Genomic DNA, 22,638 nt, shown 5'->3' with positions numbered 1-22,638 from the left:
ACTGCTCTATCCCCTTAGAAAACAAAATATTTAACCTCATTATGAATTGTATCTGGTAAAGTAATACTACAACAAAGCATTATACTTGCAGTGAAGCAAAAATGCCCTGGTGGTTCATGGAGAATCAAGATCTGTGACCACTATTAGGGGTAACAGTAAGGAGATGTTTTTAAATTCATAAGAATATGCTGCATTGCATAATCCTATTAATCCATTAATACGGGGTGGGTGGGGTGGGGGGCGTGGGGGGGGTGGGCAGGTATCGATACATTTTAGATTTCACAATGAATATGTGAATTACAGCCAGAAACATAAAAGAGGTTACAAGAGACAGCCTTCATTCATCTAAGAGCATGCACGTTTTTAAAAATACTAACAGACTTGCATGAAAAGCTCTCCTTGGGAGGCTATAAGGGACAGAAATGTCATGCTCTGTGTGGAGGCCACTCCACCTAGTTATTATCAAAGCATACCAGAATCAGTGATATATTTAATGATACATTGATAGGGTATTTGAATCCAAGTAGGATATATTGTTGAAAAGTATCCAATAAAGGGTCTTTGAACTTTGATTTTTACATATGCTCCAGCTTTGAAGGTTTACATCTTATCCGGGAAATTTCTGGCTGCTTTAAAGTGTAACAGCTAATACTCTAGCAGAACCTGTCTGTCTTTACTACTGGTACTTAAATGGTATTTACAAGTAAAAGGAACTGAATTCTGTGTTCCTTGTATCAGAGTCTGATACGCTCTGTCAGATTTCTTTTAGATGCCCCACGTGAGGACTATTTAATATTTAATACCAAATTTCCTGGAAGATATTTTGTGTTACACAGGATTTTGCGTTAGCAGAGTGATATAGCAATGTACTGAAATTACAATACAACACAATATAGCAATAGTGATACACAGTTGGATCACAATATAAATGTGGTTCCCATTGCTGGTCTGTATATGCTGACTCTTATGATGCTGGGTGTCACCATTTTCTGGGAAGGAACATGTGGGTTGAAGTCAGCTCAAACCTGTTTCTCTCTTCACAGGTCATTTTGTTCAATATTGACTTTTTATACTCTATATTGGATGGAGCTGTATCCACGTTTCCCATATTCTGGTCTGATTGGCTCAGGAAGACGTTTGCAATCTTGTTATTGACTCTGGGAAAAACATTTACATATCCAGCTGATCCACCCAGCTGATAACAGTCGTGTATCTAAAACAAAGGCCACCCTCTCTTCTGGTTCATGTTGAAATAAATTTGGCTTCTTTGCAACAGCCTTGGGCAGTCATTCCCTAGATTCTTCGTAGAGATTCAAAAGCACAGAGCCCCTGTGCATGTCCCCTGAGCCCTCTTCAGTTTCAGGGGTTTATTAATTGATCACATGATGCATGGAACATTAAAGTGTAACAGTACCCTGATATACATACAAAATGTATGTCCATCATCAAGAAGTTTTTCTGGAGACTACTACTGTCAGGCAGAATGAAGGAGTGTCTGCTTTATAAAAGGTCCTCTTCTACATATGGGATGCCCCAGATCCCGTCTTCTGTCCTAGAAGACATTAATAAAGCATGGAGTTCCTTTGAAGTTGTTTAAAGATAAGATAATCTCAGGGGTTTTGTTTCTTTCTCTGGTGTCAGGGAATTCTTGAAACTCTGAATGGTAATTTTATATTTGTTTCCTTTGAGTAACTCATCCTTGTTAATGAACCAAAGTCCCTGTGGGTCTTACTCACTATACAAGGGGAATGTTAAGTCTAATTTACAGCTGCAAAGGTAGGAGCAGCTTCAAAATTAGAGTTTATTTTATAGTGTACACTTACAGTCATGTTTTGAACTTTAGAAGGGTGATAGGTTGTGGAAGCTGTATGATATTTAATATTGTTTCCCAGCTGTGATTTACCTGCCTTGGCTATGAGATGTTTCCAATTGTGTAAGTACAAGTCTTTATTTTTCTTTCTTACACAGTGTCATATTTTAAAAATCTTTTAAGAAAATAATAGTTTAATTGAATTTTTATGTGATGCAAGATGTATGGAATGTCCTTTTTAATGTAAAAATGGTTTATTTTAGTGCAGGTTATTTAATTTTTATTTCATATAATTCCTCAGACATGTTACATTCCAGATAGTAAAGGCTTCTTGCAATAACCAGAGGATTTTCATTTTTGCAGTTAAATACAGAAACCCTCTACGGTTTTTTTTTATACATAGGGAATTTTAATACATCCTGCAAAAGTGTTCTGGATGGTTCTTCTCATAGTTTCACTTTGAAGTAGGGAGTGAGCACATACATCTTTGTATAGTCAGCCTCTGAGCATGGTACTTAAAACTAGCTACTGAAGTTTTCTGGAGACAAATGATCTCAGGAAAAGAGTGAGCTTGACTTAAGAAAGTGAATCAGATAATTGTAGTTTTGTTGTATTGTTAGGCAATTCTGAATTTCTATAAAAGCACTTACAATTCAGGTTAAGCATAACATTTACACTTGAACATAGTGCTGTGTGAGAAGGTGTTCTGCTAAAGAGATGTTATTTTTGTAGCTGAAGTGATGGCCTCAATTTTTGATACAATATTTGTTCCTATGGGAAAAAATTACTACATATGAAGTAGAATTTCATGATTCAGGTGGAGATTAAACAACAGGAATAGATCAGCTCAAGACTTTAAAGATGGTTCTTTGAGTATATGTCAGTGTGCCTATGTGTTATGCATGAGAGTTTGCAATCTCTTGAATAGTGCTGTCAACTGAGCTGCAAACGTATGTTGAATTTCCTTGTCGTTGGTATAAGGTTCAACTCCTTTATTTTCTTTTATTCCCTCTGAAAGCAAAATGTATCCTGTACTATAGTTAAGTTGATTTGAGGTTTACTTACCAAAGAGTATCAAGAATGCATTATTCATTTTTGTCTTGATTAATTCTTAATTTGGAATGTAAGTTTCATGATGAAAAGCTGGAAAAAAGCAAATGGCACATCATAGTTCTCACCAGGGAATTCTGCCACGCATCTCTACAGAGTCTGTTCATGCACGTACTGGCAATGACCTGTGAAGAAGTGTCAGTGATTTGATCCAGTTTACAGCAGACATAGAAGTCAAGATAGATTCCATAGCTCCATTTCAGGTGTTGTAAAAAGAAAATGCTTTCCGTAGACGTATATTGTGTTTCATATCACAGCACTGCTTGACACGAATCTTTCAGGTTGTCTATCCTGGGCCACAGGTAGCCATTCTTAGAGCGAGGCCAGTTTATTGCAAAGAAGATTTGACTGAATAATAGCACATATCACAGAGCACTGTTGACTGGCAGTGTTGCCTAAGTGACTGTTCATCAAAACTTGCTCTACCTGAGACAACATTCTCAGCCTTTTCCAGAAGAATGTCAATATGTAAGATCGTTAGTTAAACACTGCAGGAGCGGGCTGGAAACTAGGACCTTGCGTGGCAATCAGTTAGCTGAGGGGAATGTGCTCGAGCTTGTCTAGACAACAATTAACATGATGAGACATGTTTGCAGAGCACAGGGGAGTGGGGGACGGATGGCGCCATGGATGGCACCAAGGAAAGGTAAAACCTTGCGGTTAATTGATGGCAGTTAACCACCAATCAGGGATTGCCTAGCCTGCAATGCTTAGCTTCAAGAACCAATCTGTTTAAAACGCGCAGTTTCTGAAAGTGTATAAAAACTCCTACTTCTGTACAATAAATTAACATCTTGCTTGCATCAAGCTGCATCCCGTCTCTTCATTCGCCGCAAAACACCATGTTCGTAGTGCTTCATGAAACATTATGTACTGGTCTTGTAAAGTAGATGTGATTTTTGGAGTGCAATGTTTGAAGCTCTTTTGCTGTGAGAACTGGTGCTGCCACCGTGGTTTTTGCAGTTCTCGAGTGCTGGGAAATATCACTGGTACATAGCTGAAGTAGAAAGTATGCCTACTTATGACAGTGGAGCTTCTGAGATTTTTCAGCTAATGTGGATGCCACAAATTTTTCTCCGTTCTTTGAGAATCCTCACTTAAAGTGGATTTTGAATGGAGGCAGCTGTAGACTGCAGTTGCCTTGTGTCCTTTATACCATTGCACACAAGCATCTGAAGATGCTGGGCACTCATAGGCTTCTAACACCTGGTCAAAAAGCACTGAGCTATGTGAGTGAGCCTACCCTGCAAATGCCTACCCTGCAACTACACATACCAATATGAGTCAGGAAAGTAAATTTATTTTAGCCTAAAGTCACTGATTGCCCTTGGTTATGTAGTAAATAATAAAAGGAGACATTAAAGATAGTAAGAGGAAGTGAGAGGTATTGGATAAATAACAACAAAAAATATCAAAATCCCCAAGTTTTCCGATTTTTGGGGGGATAGAAGTAGTGCTTTGGAATTATCAATTGGACAAGTGAGGAAACTCTATAAATTGTGCCAAGATGGCAGTGTTTGTTACATCAAGTAATTATATACTCTATGCTTTGTCCCAAACACTTGAGAGAGCTGGTTTTTGTTTTCTTGCCTGTTTTTGGATAATCAGATTCTCAGGTTTTATTCATGGTACATAACTTCTCTGACTTCATGGAAACCAGGAAGGTAACTTCACCTGTAGTACCTAAGAAGCTGTCCTGGTATCATGGTTTAACCCCGGCCGGCAACCATGCACCACGCAGCTGCTTGCTCACTCCCCACCCTCCCCCCCAGAGGGGTGGGGAAGAGAATCAGAAAGGAATGTAAAACTTGAGGGTTACAATAAGAGCAATTTAATAGGTAAAGCAAAAACCGCGCACGCAAACAAAGCAAAGCAAGGAATTAATTCACCACTTAACACGGGCAGGCGGGTGCTCAGCCATCCCCAGGAAAGCCGGGCTCCATCATGCATAACGCTTACTTGGGAAGACAAATGCCGTAATGCCAGATGTCTCCCCTTCCTTCTTCTTCCCCCAGTTTATATCCTCAGCATGACGTCCCATGGTATGGAATACCTCTTTGGCTAGCTTGGGTCACCTGTCCTGGCTGTGTCCCCTCCCAGTTTCCCGTGCCCCTCCAGCCCTCTGGCTGGCAGGGCCCAAGGAACTGAATAGTCCTGCATTTAGTAGAAACATCACCCAGCAACAACTAAAACCATCAGTGTGGTGTCAACATTGTTCTCACATCAGAGCCAAAACACAGCACTGTACTAACTACAAAGAAGAAAATTAACTCTACCTTAGATGAAACCAGGACACCTGGAAATTCTTCCTGTCAATGGTATTGCTGCACCTTGACAGAATCACACAAAGTGACACTGTCCAAGTTCTGCTGGTGTATATATTTACGTAGAAGGTTGCATGTTCTACCTAGTGGGAAAGCGGTTGAAGGCAGCGTTGTTGTCGTACTCTGTAATGGGAGTCATGTACTTTGTAACTTTTTTTGTTAATATAAATTTCTTTTGAAATTTTATGATTCCAGTGTGCATGTGTGGGTGAATGTTGATTTTAAGGAGAGGAAGTAATATTTCCAAAGCCCTTGAGAGATGATAACTTAAGCTTGAGGTTGCCTAGGAAATTCTTGAAGACAACTGAAATTCACAATCTGTGTAGTAGTAATAACATAGGATCAGGCAAACTTTACATCCCTTAAGCACATCCATTCTGTCTATTCTTAATTTTGTATACTGTTAGTGTAGTGTAGTCCCTTTAAGAAGTACTAGGTTAGCTAGTCTCCCTTCAAATGGAGGAGAGATATTTTTCCTTTCCTGGCTGTGCTTCTGGGCTTGTTAGGGTGCAGAAGAGTGAGGGGTTGCGGGAGGATCGCACCAAGTAGCCTGGGTGCCATAGTTCATGCAAAGAGACTAAGAGACTGCAGTAAAGAGCATTGAGAAGAAGCATCTCACAGAATTAGAGATGTTAGAGATCAGAGGCAAATGAGGAGGGTTTGCTTCTAGTCAGTTAGTAATTGGAAGTAGTTGCTCTAAATGTAATGTAAAGGAGAAAATAAATTTGTTAAAATAATGCTATTTTTTTGGAGGCTGTGGGGGATGCAGTCCAGTACCTCTGCATATGACACTGTCCCTGACTTCATTTGGAATGAGGTTTGAAAATAAATACAAAGCTCTTGAAAGCGAAAAGTGTTGTAAGAGTGCTGCCAGCTTTATTCCTGGCTCTTGTGTTCTTTTCAGTCCCTTGGTCTGGAAAGGATTTGTAAAGATCACACAAGAGGGAACTAAAATTGTGGAATTTGTAAGTAATTAAGATATAAATATTTTTCTCAACAAAAGCAGAACTGATAGGGTCATGACTTCAGCAGTGTGCTGGAGGCAGTGGGAAACCAGGGCAATATGTGAGATGATTAGAGCTATTATTGTAGAATTAATTCCAGGACTGGAAATCCAAAGATAGGTTTTTGACTAAAGAGGAGCATAATAGATTGAGGTTCAGGGCGAAGACTTCAACCCTCATGAGAGAATTATTCAGCAGTGATAAGGAGTAGTGCAACTGAAGGATGTCAGTTTCAAAGTGGTTAATAGGTATGGAACACATAAATTGCAAACCTTCACAATTTTTGTGTTCCTCTTAGTTTTCTTCATAAGGCACAATCAAGCCCTGAATTCTTTGTGAGGTTACACTATAATGAAAATATTTAAAATAGCAACAGTATAACCTCTTGAAAGAAAATTATGTCAAAGGAAGAATTTGGAAAATAAGTTAGCAAAGATGAAGCCACTGGTGAGACCATTCTGTAAGGGAAAATTAAATAGAAATGGAACTAGAGCATAAATTTCAGAGCTATTTATTTTACAGTTCTGGAAAACAGCAAGCAATAGAAAAAATATGATTAGACAATGTTTTTAACAAAAAGCTTGGTTCTTTAACTTAAAAAATAAGTAATTCAGAAAGCTATAAAAGTGATGCTGGCATTTCGTATTTTCTTCTCTTTCTTGTGTTCAGCTATTTTTTCACTGCTATTCTTTTGCAGCTACGTTATTCACCATAAACCTCAGCTGATGAATACTGACTTGATGACAGCTTTTTTGGAGGTGTTTTCTATTTGTCCTTCTACCTTGATTATTGGCAAAAGTTCATTGATTTGATGTTTGGTCTGTTGAGAAACAATAAAAAATGAAATAAAATTTGTGTGCGGGATACCTTAATTTACTTCTGGTACATTTGGCTTGCTTGTAGACAAATATTAAAATCCATATTTTATTCAACACTGATAAAAATACTTTCAGCTTTATAGTGCTTTTGTAGCTATGCGTGACAATTTATCATACAAGGAGACCCGTAAAGCCTTGGCTTTTTCATAAAGTGGATGAAGGCAGTCATGAGCTAAAGGAATGTGATGATTCAGCTTAATGTACTTCATTAAACAGTTCTCTGTCGTTCAAATTTTCATCTGAAATAAACAATTTTTCTTAAATACATCTTAAGAAAAGGACTGTATGCTATAGACCCTTTTTTGTTACCTGAAATTTTTATTCAATAATTTTCCACATTTTCCTTCCCACATTAACATTCTCTTAATTGACACCTACACGCCTTCTCATTGATCACAAAAGACTTAATAGCCACTGTCCACTTGAGTGAACAGACCTCATCATTAATCAGAGTAGTGTATAAGGACCCAGTTCAGAAAAATATATTTAACAACTCCTGTTTAACTTTCCTTTCTAGAATGAAAAGTCATTTACCTCTTCATAAGCTGTATATTTTGCAGGTGACAAAGTCACTAGATTTCTTGTGAAGATATCCTGAGGTTTCCAGCCAGCTCAAACATGTGACTAGGCTGAAATTCGGATGTTAACAGCTGGATCATTAATAACTATGCTATTGATTTTACTGGGGCAAGGGTTTTACACACAGTCTCCTTTTCACAGTTTTAGCTTTTCCACATCTTCCTCAATAGCAAAAGACTACATGTTTAGATTACTCCTATTGAATAAGCTATTTCTGTTTGAGTTTCAGTCTGATTTTATTTCCTAGTTTCTTTAGAGGCTTTTAAATTCACAAAGTCACAGAAACACTGCTAGTAAGTAAAATAAACTTTTACAACATCCAGAACAGATAACTGATATTATCCAAATAATTTTCCTGTAGTGGGATGCAGCATGTGTGTCCAGCTACCTCAGATATGGCTGTTCCCCATTACTCCCTGGCTATAACATTTGTCTCTTTTTCCCTTCGGAAAATGAGTGTCAGTTTCCATAAGGAGTTGAGAGGTGCTGTTTTGAGTGCACAGAGTGATTTGTCTGGTGCTGCTTGGCAGGGTACAATATATTCCATCCGTAAGGAATTCAGGGCAGAGTGCATGGAGGGATAGGGGGTAGAGGTTAGAGGAATTAGGGAGTGGGAGAGCGAGATGTAATATTGTGAATATGAATACAAATTGTAAACAGTAGAGGTAGTGGCGTACTTTCCTATGCTCTATGTGGAACAGTCACCTCAAGACACAGGTGTTGAAACAATTTTTTTGTGCTTATCCTGGTGCTTAATTCTTTCAGACTTTGCCTTTGTATTCACATGCAGACTTTTAGCATTGTTTTATCTTCATCAATAACACAGGTGACAAAATCGTTGTTTGTCTTTAGGACTACAATGTAACCAATTGTTTGTTTCTTTAAGAACTGCCTGAGACTACCTTAATTGAAGAGGAAGTTCAAGAGACAGAGATGTGGGCCAGGCCTCTGGTCTACCTTTGGCACACAAGAGTACCCAATTTCAATGCTGAAAAAACATACAATGCAGCTTGTGCAAAGAAGGAACCACACTGTGCCATTTGCACTCTTCTCATGCCATACTACAAGGTAAGCAAAATCCTAACAGCTTCATCTCTGGGCAAAGTGTGAAATAGCTGCCCAGCTACTCCATTTCTGTAAATTAGAAGTAAGATAAGTTTATGCATTTGATTTATATGAGAAGTAAATAAATTCACTGTTGTTAAAATTATAACTGTTCACCTACGTTTATTCCTGCTTGCAGACAGTCTATACCTTTTACTAGGGTTTGTGTAGGATTGGCATTAGTCTATGTGTGCTTGCCCTTGAAGTTGCACTTCTGGAAGTGATGAATCCATATAGGTTTGTGTCTTAACTGTTTCCTTGTAGCTGTCATGGTTTAACCCTGGCCAGCAATGAAGCCCCACGCAGCCACTTGCTCACTTGCCCCCACAGTGGGATGGGGGAGAGAATCATGAGTAAAAGTGAGAAAACTCATGGGCTGAGATAAAGACAGTTTAGTAGGTAAAGTAAAAGCCACACACACAAGCAAAGCAAAGCAAGGAATTCATTCACCACTTCCCATGGGCCGGCGGGTGCTCAGCCATCCCCAGGAAAGCCGGGCTCCGTCATGTGTAATGGTTACTGGGGAAGACAAACGCCATAATTCCAGGTGTCTGCTGCACCCCCCTGCCCCGCCCCCCCTTCTTCCCCCAGTTTATATACTCAGCATGACGTCCCATGGTATGGAATGTCCATTTGGCTGGTTCAGGTCAGCTGCCCTGGCTGTGTCCCCTCCCAGTTCCTTGTGCCCCTCTGGCTGGCAGGGCCTGAGGAACTGGAAGGTCTTTGACTTGATATAAACATTACCCAGCAACAACCAAAACCATCCGTGTGCTGTCAACATTGTTGTCACCCCAAATCACACAGCACTGCACCAGCGACTGGGAAGAAAATTAACTCCGTCCTAGCTGAAACTGGGACATATGCCAGTCTTTAAGTGTTTTTTATTGAAGCCTTTTCTATGTCTCCTTCCTGCAGTTCTGAAGAAATAAGTGTTTTCACAGTACTTAGGCCTTCTCAGGAATAATATTCCCACAATACAATCTAATGCGGAGCACTGTTTGATACTGGCTTGTGGAATTCCTGTGTCAAATCTCAGCTTGAAATGCTGCTGCAGCACCGTGGTACTAATTCAGAAGGCTAAACTGGGATTTCCTCATCATGGGAACTAGGGAAAAAAGTTACTGAACTGCACCCAGTTAAAGGGCTCAAAGGGAGACAGAGGTACAGCATCATTGAACACTGCTGCAATAACACTAGTTTGCAGGCTGAGTGCTATTGTAGATTTTAGTTATTTGAACAAGCAAGGAACTATAGAATGACTGTGATAAATACCTAGAAGCAGTTAATTTTCTCGTAAAACTGTTACATTATTAGTGCAAAAGCAGGGAGGGGAGAAGTCATTTCATCACTGTCAAAAGAAAGACTCTCCTTTATTTTCCTTAAATATAAATTTTGTTTGTTATTTTCAGCCAGACAATCATGATGAAGAAAATCCTGCTTTCAGGGAATCAAACTCAGCAGAAACACTGATGGCTGAAAATGAAAAGACTAAACCTCTTATTCCAGAGTTGTGTTTCATTTATAGTGAAGAAAACACTGAAAACTATCCATCAAATGCCTTTATTGAAGAAGATGGAACAAGTCTTCTGATTTCCTGTGCAAAGTGTTGTGTACGGGTTCATGCAAGTAAATAAACTAATTGTTCAGTTAGCAGAAATGTAATTTCAAATTTTGTTTTATTGATAAATAAGTTAACGAGGCTTCTCCTATGTCTTTACAAGTACTTGAAGAACATTTCCATATGTTATGATTCAATCACTGGCTACTTTCTTAAAAAAGCTGTTACATTTTCTGTTACCTATTAATGATTGCTGTGAAAATAGTGAAGAATATTTTTTTCTGTAAACTTTCAATAATCGCAAACTTCTGATTCTTGTTTCAGTTCTGACCTATTAAATTCCTCTTTTACTTCTCATATTTTAAACCACTGGGTGATATTAGTATGTCCTTGCTAAGTAGTGAGGGTGAAATCCTGCTGGATTTGAGGACTTGTGAATATTGGTACTGACTTTATGCAATAATTTCCTTAACCTTGCATTCTTCTTTTTATTTCAAGAGTAACTGATGAATGCATGGATTTTATGCAGTATCTTCACACACAGTAGGGCTTGAGTAGTTAGTTCTAGAAAGTCCATGTGAAATGCTTACATGGAAATGTGGTATAATTGCAGAGAATAAATGTCAGTACATGCATTCAAATTGTACATTTTTCCTGCAGGGTGAACTGGTTGATATGCTATTGAAAAGACAGCAAATAAGAAATAATCTGGGGATTGGATTTTTTTGGGTATTTGGTTGGGTTTTTTGTTTTTTGTTTTATTTTTGTTTTGATTTGGTTTTTGGTTTTGGCGGGTTTTTTGAGTTTTGGGAAGAGTATCTGTATGTCTGATTTATATATTTCGTAGACTATGGAATTGTCAGTAAGCTTAGACTGGAAAAGTCTCCTTGGTCACAGGAGATGTGTTTCACTAGTGTTTATACACAGTTGAATTGTATGACATCATAGATAGAAAGACAGACTATATTAATTAATCCACCTCTCTTATTCTAGGTTGCTACGGTGTTCCTTCTCATGACATCCATAATGGATGGTTGTGTTCTCGATGCAGAAAAGAAGCCTGGACAGCCGTAAGTTTCATATGTTTCATAGTTATTTAACACGTAGAGGTTAAGTGAAAAAAAGCACATGTGTGATTGCATGTGGAATATAGCCTGTGTATTTTTTTCTGAACGCACATTTGCTAGTGTTTGTAAAACATGATTAGATTTCATTGTAAAATATAATAGCATTTTGATAGACAAACTTGGAGTAGGTCGATATACTCATGAAAAGGATTGACTAACAGAATATAGTTGTCTGTAAAACATAGTTCAAGGAAATAACTAAAAAATTAAATGCATATAGAAAGAAAAATGAGATTTCCTGTAAATATTTTAGACTTCTGGTATGTGCATATGGTCAACTGGAGAATAGAGAAAGGGAAATAGAACAATATGTTATAGTCAAGAATTAAATTGTCCTTTTACAGCATTTAAGGTTTACTGTGCTGTATAAGCAGAAAAAAGTTTCACTTGTGAAGCTCCTAAATGCCTGTTATTTTAATTTTTAAAAAAGTATAAAATAGTTTCATACAGCAAGGAATAAATAGACAATAAATTAATTGTTCATAGAATCCTTAAACATGTACTCACTTAAAAAAAAATAAAATCAGTTTTAGATTTTACTTTTTGCCGATCAATAGCAGTTGCCCTGCTACGTCATATAATAGTTGTTTTCCTTAAATCAGCTTGAGGAAATGTGATTATCAGTTTTGATGGCAACATATCTTTTCTTCATTCAGTTGTTGAATTAAAGCAGATATTTCAAGTGCCTTAAAAATGTAAATCCTTAAATAACATCATAAACATTTTAGCTATGTTGGAAAAGAAATGAGAATCAAACTACTGGAAAATACAGTGTCACTTTGACAAACATCACTTCTTGCAATTGCAGAAGTCACCTGTAAAAAATTCACAGTCATGACATTAGCAAGCTGTAAGTAGTATTAAATATAAACACTTTGATTTTCCTTCTGTACACCATCAACATTTTAAGGTTCTTCTGTTAACGCTAAGAGTTAAGGAAACAAAAGAGAAGCTGGTATTTTTAATTCACATATTACCTAAGCTGGGGAAAACAGAAGGAAAAAAGTGACTTTAGACTGCTGGTTACAAAAATACGGTCCATCTATATTTAATCCTGTGTTCTCTCAGTGAATAGCCATTAAAATATTTATTGAATCAGTTTCTATCTCTGTTATGTGTTCTCATATTAGTCACAAAGGCACTCTTACTAGGTAGAATCCAGTTTTCATCTGTCATCGGTAACCAGAGAACCTTGTTGTACAGATAATCGGACAATTGTGAGTTTCAGGATCTCCTGAACTACTTTCATGACTACTGTTCTAGAGTCATGGGAAGGTCAAGGGGAAGAGCGTAAGTCTGTTCTAGCAAGTGACAGGTAGGCATTAACTCAGAATCTAATAATCAGTTAAACAATCAGAGTTGGAAAGCCCTGGTGCTCTATCAAAAAGATTTTAAATTTCATTTCAGGGGAGATACAAGTGCAGGAGATGTGACGTGCAGATACAGGAATTCCAAGGAGAATTGTGACAGGAGTAGGAGTGAATCACGTCTTTTGTTAAAAACCTTGAAAAATTGAGAACATTGCCTTGAAATTTAATATTACCTGCAATATAACAGTAATGCATTTGAGGGGAAATTTGGAGAGAGTCTTTGTCTTTTGACTGTAGTGCATTTTTAAAAATCAAAAGTCACTGAAAAGTAGTAAACCAGAATTCAGTCTTATAATTTGTTAATTCTGTGTTGTAGAAAGGATTCTAAAATTATTCTGGAATTTTAAGGTTATTTTACAAATGTTCTTGAAGTGAAGATAACCTTCAGGTACCACAGCAGTAAGTGAAAGATAAGAACAAAGATAGTGAGATAATCAGAATCATAGAAGGGTTAGGTTGGAAGGGGTCTTAAAGATGACATCTAGTTTCAACCTGCCAGCCATGGGCAGGGACACCTTCCACTGACTGCTGACTTATGTATGTTTATTATGGGGCAATAAAGGGGGAACTGGGTAATACAATAGAAAAATCGAAATGTTGGAGGGAAGATTAAAGCTTGACTTGACTGGGATTTTTCCTTGACAAACTGTTAGGGGAAAAATTTGCATCCAAGGACAGCGTTAACTTGAGAAGGATGTTTTACTGAATAGGTTTGGTTTTATTTTATTTATGCTCCATATAAGTTTCTGAAAATAAGGAAGGTCTGAATTCTAGGGAAAAGTTTGTTCTTGGCCAAATGATTTGAGGAGATGACATGAAGCAGTGGAAGAGATATCAAAAACATACAGAAAATAGATCAATGGAAATTTTATGTGAAGTGGTTTTAGTATTTTTTTTTTTTGCAAAAGTATGCTCTAGGAACTGGAGAGATGACAGTGCATTTCTGGAATTTCATGTAACAAGATGGTGATAAGAGTGAAATAGAGCACTATTTTCAGTGTGTAAGGGCTAAACAGTAGGTGTTGCCCACTTGGACAATTTATGTAATGTAAACTCTGTCTATTACATATTTAACTGTATGTGTGTTGATTACTGTAAAGTTAAATTGTTAGTGCTAATAAATTCATCTTTCTATAGCTCTGATTTGGTGACCTGAGTGCAATGAAATTATGCCCCGAAAGAACTCTTAATTCAGATGTGTTTCTAGAATAAAACTCACATACTTATTGTCATAAGCTGTCATTCAGTTCAGAAGTTTAAATGAAATTTTGAAGGTTGAATAGACTTCACTAGTATTAAATTTACTTAAAACTTGTCCTCCATAGTCTCTTTGTTATTAAATGTCTCGTTCACATGTCAATGTGAACTATTCATTGTCAGCTGAAACATGTAGGAGTGGTAAGATGGTAGCCATCTGCTACCCAAGTTAAGTAGCAAAAATCCAGCAGTTTCAAGGGTGTGAATAATGCTCTGTTATTCTCATATGTGAATTCTCTGTTTATTCATATGTGCATGATACCCAATTCACTTTTTTAATGGTAGGGTCTTACAAAACTCTTTAAGATACTGAAGCAATGTCAGACCTATTAGTGATTATCTCAGAGGTAGCAGAGCTCAGGTAAGGTGCCAGCAGCCTGGAAAATTTAAAGTTGCATTCTAAAAAGACAGGAAATGAGTGACCCAAAGAATTATGTGGCAGTCCACCTATCTTGGATCTCAAGAGAAACACTAAACAAATAACAAATCTATCAATTTTTGCATACCTAGACAATAACAGAGTACAAAGAGATATGTGTTTAAGAACAAACCAACAGATTTTTTTCTGTGACATCTCATAAGAATAAGGAATAAGCAAAAGATTTCATGCATCCTAACTTTCAGATGATTTTGGCAGTGTTTTAAATTCTGATATTCAAGCAACAGAGGCACATGATGTTAATCAATAGTTAGCAAATATATAGGAATATGGATTTGTTTCAAACTTCAGTATCACCAGCCACCAGCCATCATTCTCATCAGACTCTTAAAATCATGAAGGGAGTGATAAAATTCTGTGTGTCATGTGCTGATTAACTTTCATATCCTGTGGAACATACGTGGAAATCTAGACTGGCCTGCTTTAAATCATTTAAGATGATTGCACAGGAGGTGGGGGAGTATACTTCATGTGAAGCTACCAAGGTGTTAAACTTACAGAATATATAAAAGTTTTTTTCACAACTGTCAAGCATGTTTCTGGTATTAATCAAAATATTATTTTATTCAGTTATTTCAATATTTCAGTGATGCAAAAGGATTAATGAGAGGCGTTCTTGATACATTTTCTGTAAGTACCAGGGGCCTTGGGCATTTTGTAGGCAGAGGTTTGCTGGTTTGGGTTAGGATTAGTGTTTTGGACTGGATCCAATTACTGTTTTGGATTGGATCCTGCTATTTCGTGGAACAATAATATTACTATATTGAAGAAATGGTGTAAAATAAATCATACAGAGTTCAACAGAGACAGGTACAATACTTAGAGAGGAGTTATCAGTTATGCATACATGAGAGGGGAGTCCCTACCTAAGCTGCAGCTTCTGCTGCTAGCTACAGTTGTGACCACTCTGGTCATAAACTTCGCATAAATCATTGGTTTCATAGAACCAGAAACATCATACCAGGATGTTTAAATCTTATACTGGAAATAAAGCCTGAAAAACACAGGGAACAATCTTTCTCCTCTCTTGAGCTTTGGTGAGAGCCCAGCTGAAGAACTTTGTCTAACAGAACGTATGTGGTTCAAAAAAACATGAGCCTGAACGGGATGGAAGAAAACAAGAGGTGCAATTGAAATTGCAAAAACCCCACAATATTCTTTTAATCATTCCTGATAAGACATCAGTCATTCCATAAAGGAGGACTGAAAAGAATTAACCTTCTTAGTCTAGCCAGGGGAAGACAGAAAGGAAGGCATTCATTCAGGTAAAATTGTGTGTGTATGGCAAAAAGGAACACACTCAATTGCCATTCTCTCATTTTAAGCACAAAAGATGACTTGTAGCAGCTTTAAACTGCATCAGCAGAAGTTAATTTAAATACCAGGAAAATTTGCAAATTTTTATTTCTGAAAATAGTGCACTGCTGGACTGGGATATACAGAGGTTTTGCAGAATATGCTCCATGATTTTTGAAAACATGTTAGACAAGGTCAGGAATAGTTGAAGAAGACTTGAATCATGCCTTGAGGTAGAAGGGTAAAATAGACACTGAGTTGCCTTTTTTTCTGTGGTTCTCTTTTCTGTGTTTGAACAGTATTATTCATTGCAAAACAATGTGACTGTAGTTCTCTTTGGAGAAAAAAATTGTCAGTTGGATATACAACTTAAATGTATTAGTGTGTTTTTGCTTCTATGGAACCTCATTGCTAACATCAGCATAAATAAGAATTTTTGATACTTATTTCGGTCCTATTTGTTATTTTAGGATCATGTTTTTATCTATTCAGAGTTTGGACAATAACCTTAGATAATCCTAACAGCTTTCACTTCAAAATAGTACAATACTTTTATCTAATCTTAGCATTATTCTTAACATAAATATGGTTCTCTTTTAACCAATCTTTTGTAGATTTATTAAAAAAGACAACAAAAGTACTACTTTCCTTTAGTCATGCCAACCTGCAGGAGAAAGTTTTATGCTACATTTAAGTTATATGCATATGTTTCTTTTATGAATCTGGTTTTTTATTTGTATAATTCTTTTCTATATCTGTTATACATATGCTATTTTAATTGTATTTTAAATTACTGTGTAGTACCATAAGTCTTTCTGGAGAGGGAGATGTAATTAAAGAAAATTACTTATCTGCATGACTTTTTTTTTTACTGTAGGGTATATAGGGCGAATGTATTTTACATTCCAACTAACGTGGTTCAGACTTCAAGTTTCTACATGAAAGAAATGAAAAAAGTCATATTAATGTGATTTCTTGTTCAGGACAAGCATTCCTAAAAACTGCAGCTGTTGCAGAAGGTGTGAAACTGAGATTCAACTTACTGTGGGAATTATATATCCACATGCCTTCAAAAATTCGATTCCTGCATCAGAAAAGTGTACAAAATAGATTTAATTATTAGAAAATACCTATTCCCTGAAACTCCAACTTACTGATGTCTGAAATTTTCCTTCCTCTTCACTTTGATTCCTAGAAGGAGGAGATTTAGCTGAGGAAGATCTGTCTGAGGATTCCCTTCTGTGTAAGGCTTTAAATCCTAAAGGGAAGGTTGGCTGGAAAACAAGGAAAAGGAAAAGTTCTATGCAGTGGAGAATGAAATAAAAGCTATGAAATAGTGGTACAAACCTTGGTTCAAAGTTCAGAATTCATTTCTTAGGAGCGAAAGTACCTTCTCATTTGTCTGCCTACACAATTAAATATTGTTTTTAGTTCTGTTAAATATCACTTTCTTAAACTCCTGGCAGTTATGTTAATTTCATAGAAAATTTGGTCTCTACTAGGTTTTTATATGTGTATCAGTATGATTTTGCAAAGCACTGAAGTATGAGAGTCCTATAGAAATGGGAGGTGTATTAATAGCTAAATGAAACTGTGTTATGTGTGAATCCCAAATAAGAGCAGCATTAAAATAGGGAAACAGAAAAATGGCTACATGGACTGGATTTATGGAGCCAGACGTTTCTTTGATGGAGATTTCATTTTATATTATCAGAGGAAACTGCTTTTGAGATTCAGAAGCATACTGTTTTCTTGCAGTTGCAGTATCTCTAGTTGGCTGAAGTCGTATGCTTTACAATATTTTTTGTCAAATTCCCGGACATTCCAGGATGCGCTTGGATCCATGATAACAACATACCTTCATGTTCTGCTAGGCAGTAGGTTGTGTTTGATAACGATTATTGACAAAAGAGTGGTATTAAATTTGTCTGTGGACAAAATGGACAAAAAATTTAGCCATAAATCAATCCCCCCAAACAATTTAAAAAAGCAAATAATATCAAATAAGTCATCTGCATAGCTCCTGCAAGTGTAAGTGTATTCATACTAAATGCCTTGACTGAGAAAAAAATGCCTCATTAATCTTAAGTGTTTTAGCTATAGAAAGCTAGTGAAGTCAGGAAGAATAATGACTGGCATTATAGAGAATGCAATGTACTGTACAATGTGCAAGGATGTGGTCACCTAGTAGCTATAGTACATAAATGTAAGAACGTTTATTATGGAGAAGACAAAAGGATTTGGGACAGGAAAGAGTTAGAAAGAAGACCAAGTAAGGAAACAGTTAAATGCACTTCAATGCCTTACTTCATAGCAAGCTGGCTGTTAATAAGGCTACTAAGGAAGGTGCATGACTTTTCACACATTATTGTAACCCTTCATAGCACTACAGAAGTAGTTCAGCACCTAATCTGGTCACTGATTTTGAGAACAGATGCTATGTTCAAATAGCAAGTGTTAAACAGCTTGACAGAGGTAGTTTTCTGTAGATGAAGTTTTTCATGCTTTATATTTTACTATTGATATTCAGACTTTTGGTTTGTTTATATTTTGTGGTTAGAGTAGACCATTACATCAGTTGAAGGATTTTTTAATTATTATTATTTTTTCCCCAAGGCATCAGAAAAGTGGCATATAAGAGCTTTCTGCATTCCAGCTCAGAAATTGCCCTATTTCACCCTACCAACAATAATGATTTTGAACAATCTTTTTATAGTGATGCCCTTCTCAGTGATACAGTATTTCCATTATAAAGTATTGTTTTCAGAGCCTGTTAACTGCCAAAATTAGCTCACTACATGTGAGCTGGTATACAGTGTTTCAATTTCCAGACTGATTTTCCTACCAAGCTTCAAAAGCATTTAGATGTTGTTAAGAAAAAGGAATTATTTGCCTTGAAAATGTGTCTATAGCAGGAAACATTAAAACTTCAACTTTTCTGCATTTTTCTCTTTTCAGAAAACTGAGGCCTGATTTTTATTTATTTATTTATTTAACCTGGATTTTACCAAACCTCTGCAAAAAGATTATTTACTGGGAGAATTACTTATAAATGCTGATGGTAACCTTCTGTGGACTCGGAAGTGGGGAACATATTTCTTTCTGGTTTTGGTATTAGTCTAGTAACAGGATATGTGTTGCTTGTAAGAACCAGTCTTTAACACAAAGTATTGTAACAGATTTTTTAAATACTGGTTTTCCCTGATGCAGTCACAGAAACCACATTGAAGACTGTAAAACCTGGAAAATATCTTTTTAACCTAAATACCATAAGGCTTAGACCCAAAGTCCATTTTGACCTTGGATTCCCTTTATTGCAGTTCACCAAGTCAGCCTTTGCCACTGATACCTGTGTGAAAAGACCTGATAACTTTGGGCACCTTCAGGCATGTGGGTATTCTCATTTTACCAAGGAAGGGGTTGTCCATTCCCTGCAGGGTAAGGCAGGATTTCCATCAGATGCAGCTTTGAATCTGGCCCTACTTGGAGCAAGAATTGGACCAGAGAACTTCCACCATCCTTGTCAAATTTAAATTTGTCCTCAAAGACCGTATATGATCTCTGGGAGCTGCCAAATCATTGGGAAAAAACCCCTGGAAGTAGCCAGTAGCAGGATATCCTGCCCTGCACAGCTGGTGCTAGGCTGCTTTCCTCAAGATACAAATTTTCATCTAAAGGTGTTCAGGTTTAAATCTAGTATTTACTGTCACTTCCAAACATTGTTTTATAATAATGGGAATAATCCTACATATTTTTTTATCAGTAGACATAGCATCATTCCATTTTCGTTTCTGTGTTTCCTAAGTGGTTAGCCTCAGTGTTATCCTCTGGCAGTGATCTTCATGGTCTCCTTATATTTTTCCCTAAGAATGGTCGATCTTGTATTTTTTACCTAATTTCAATGCTTACATATTTATTTTTTGAAAGAGCTAATTTTATTCTTTTGACTTGTCTTCAAAGGGGAAGTTGTCTGTAATCTTTCTTGTTTGGATGCTTGGGAGGAGTAGCTCTTTCTACTGTAAACATCTTCTAAAACTGAGCGACCAAAAACTACTATTGCAGAAAGTACTTCATATTCAGTGATGTAATAGCCTCTGTTTCATACTTTGTATGTGTTTTTTACTTCAGATGTGCACGTCCTAGCAACAAAGGACACATAGGGCCCCCTGCCAAGTGCGGGAGTTTTGCTCCAGTTACCTGTGATGAGTGTTTTCATTCTTATTTCAGCCTAAGCCCTGCCAGTTCCCATTCCTTCTCTGACTGCAGAATTCTCTCCCTACTCCCATTTCCCGTTCCACCTTTTCCCTGTCCTTTCCATGTCGTCTTATCCCAGCCAGCTCTCTCCTGCTGTTTGCATTCTTACAGATCATTGTTCTCGCTAATGCTGTGTCATGGACAGCACAGCAAAGACTGCTGGCACTGTATACCGTTGCCTCAGCCTGGCATGACCCGGGAGCTGCAATTGCAAGGAAATTTTTTGCCATCCTTGAATCAAGGGCAGGACAGACTGAATGTTTGCAGGATTAGGTACTAAAATGTGAAAATTCAGTAACTCATGATTTGTAAACTTCAAATTCCCAAAGGTGGATGCCTTGAACAGATTTGAATGCATCTGAAAGAGTAAAATGTTCACGTATAACAAAATTTTCAAGAACTTGCAGCCAAAGATGTGTCTACATATTAAATACTAACCCGTGGTGGATTTTTCTTTCATGGAGTTACACTGGTGGAGGAGTCTGTGTGTACTTTAAACATCTACAAAATGCTAGAAGTATAGACATTGGTTTATTCTTTTGGACAGAGTAAGATTTTTTATTACATTTTCTAAAAAAACCCACGTTGAAACGCTTTTCTCAAAGTTCCTATTATTAATAAAAAATTGTGGCATTGTTGAGGCAGATGGTGGTGGAAGTTTGACAGTGTTTATATACAAATGAAGATTGTGAGTTATAATGGTAGTATTTAGCAACTCTTTTAAGAAATGGCACTCCCAGAGCAGGGTAAGTGAATCCTCTTACTGGACAACCCTCAATTTGTCTGTAATTTGTTTTGGTTTTTTTTTTGTTAGTTTGTTGTTGTGTTTTTTTTTTTTTTTTTAGGAATATTTTGTTTCTAAAAAATGGAATTTTGTCTCTGAAAAGCTAATTTGAAGGTAATAGCTTGAAGTGGATACAGTAATGGTTTCTGAATTGAAATTAAATAATCTTAAAAGCTGTTTTCAGAGTGAAAATTATTCCCCTGGTGTGGAAAGATTAAAATATTCATTAGTGGACCATTGCTGAAAATGACATTTTCAAATGTGTTAAGAGAAACACCAACAATTTTCTCTTTACAGAGGGCTAATTATAGACACAAATATAAATAAGCTGGGGAAATGAGATAGCCAAAAGGCAGCAATGCCATATCCAAATTCACATCTGTGTTAATACCATTAGGAAGTGTGACCTTGGGCATTAAAAGGCAATTGAGAGAGAAAGTGGAAGAGCAAGGGTATCTATTTTCAGTTCAAAGGTTCCTCTCTAAAAAACCCACCACAGTGGCATGAAGAAAACAAAAGATGTTTATCAGCCTTAACCATACAATTTGTATCTATTCGACTTAGCTGTGGCAGAGTTCGAGATTAGATGGCTCTTTTAATTAGCTACTTTTAAATGAGAATAGTAAATCAGCATTATTGTGACACAGCTTTGTAGCAGTCGACTCTTAAAACTGAAGGCAATGGTTCTGACCTTTTATTAGAAATATTTGGAAAAACACTCTGTCCTAACCACTCTTCTTAGATTTTTTTTGAGTGCTTTTGGACACTAGTCAGAGTCAGTAGACACACAGGGAGAATAGTTCATGAAAACAACAAGTGGAAATATATTGCTAACGGGATAGTGTCCTACTTAGTGCTGAAGACATTATCAAGGGATAAGGACTTTAAACTGAGAGAAGGTAGATTTAGATTACATATCAGGAAGAAATTCTTTGCTATGCGTGTGGTGAGGCAGTGGAACAGGTTGCCCAGAGAAGCTGTGGCTGCCCCATCCCTGGAAGGGCTCAAGGCCAGGCTGGATGGGGCTTTGAGCAACCTGGGCTAGTGGAAGGTGTCCCTGCCCATGGCAGGGGGGTTGGAATGGGGTGATCTTTAAGGTCCCTTCCAAACCAAAGCATTCTATGATCAACACTTGCAATGCTTCAGACCACTAGCCAAAATGTATACTTACTTGAAATGATTAGCCAAAAGCAGCATCTTTGTATTTACTAAGTAAAAGGGTAACCTTGTTGGATTTTTCTTTCATGAACTTATGCAGCTTGTTTTTCAATTGGTGTAAAATCTTAGCATCCACATCTGGCAAACAGTCAAATACTTTGTGAAGAACATTTTTGTTTGTTTTGAACCTACTGCTTTCTATTTTCATTTGATAGCAACCCCCTAGCTATTGCATTGGAGTACTTAGTCAAACCCTTTTCCAAGTCCCTTGATGACTTTACTGGCATCTCTCCAACTCGATACTGTCTTTTTTTCCTGGCCTGGCCAACTGCAGCCTACTTAGTTATCCCTTCTGCGGAAGCTGTTGCAGCTGATGTTAGCTGCAGACAAGCTTTTTAAATTTATTTTATTTTATGTGGCTTGTGAAGGAAGATTGATCAGAAATGAACAAGATCATTATAATACTGAGATATTCTGGAAAACAGGATGTAATTAAATAAGGAAAAATGCAAGATACTGAAACTAGAATACAGACAAAGGAATGGGGAGCAATGATATCAGCCACTGCTGTAGAAGAGGTCCTGAG

General features: G+C 37.1%; 1 protein-coding gene across 2 annotated transcripts in view; it reads left to right on the top strand.

Annotated features, from left to right (window-relative positions):
- Nucleotides 1–22,638, top strand: part of KDM4C (lysine demethylase 4C) — a 275,997-nt gene that overhangs the window by 160,355 nt on the left and 93,004 nt on the right. For both annotated transcript variants that reach the window (XM_037373478.1, XM_037373479.1), the window contains exons 13-15: nt 8,592–8,773; nt 10,219–10,435; nt 11,361–11,437. In XM_037373478.1, the coding sequence (XP_037229375.1) occupies nt 8,592–8,773; nt 10,219–10,435; nt 11,361–11,437 (476 nt within the window). The remainder of the gene's footprint in view (nt 1–8,591; nt 8,774–10,218; nt 10,436–11,360; nt 11,438–22,638) is intronic.

This window comes from Falco rusticolus, chromosome Z (assembly GCF_015220075.1).
Source record: "Falco rusticolus isolate bFalRus1 chromosome Z, bFalRus1.pri, whole genome shotgun sequence".
NCBI classification, from domain to species: domain Eukaryota; kingdom Metazoa; phylum Chordata; class Aves; order Falconiformes; family Falconidae; genus Falco; species Falco rusticolus.
Note: the sequence above shows the minus strand (reverse complement) of the source record. Positions and strands in the feature narration are given on the sequence as shown.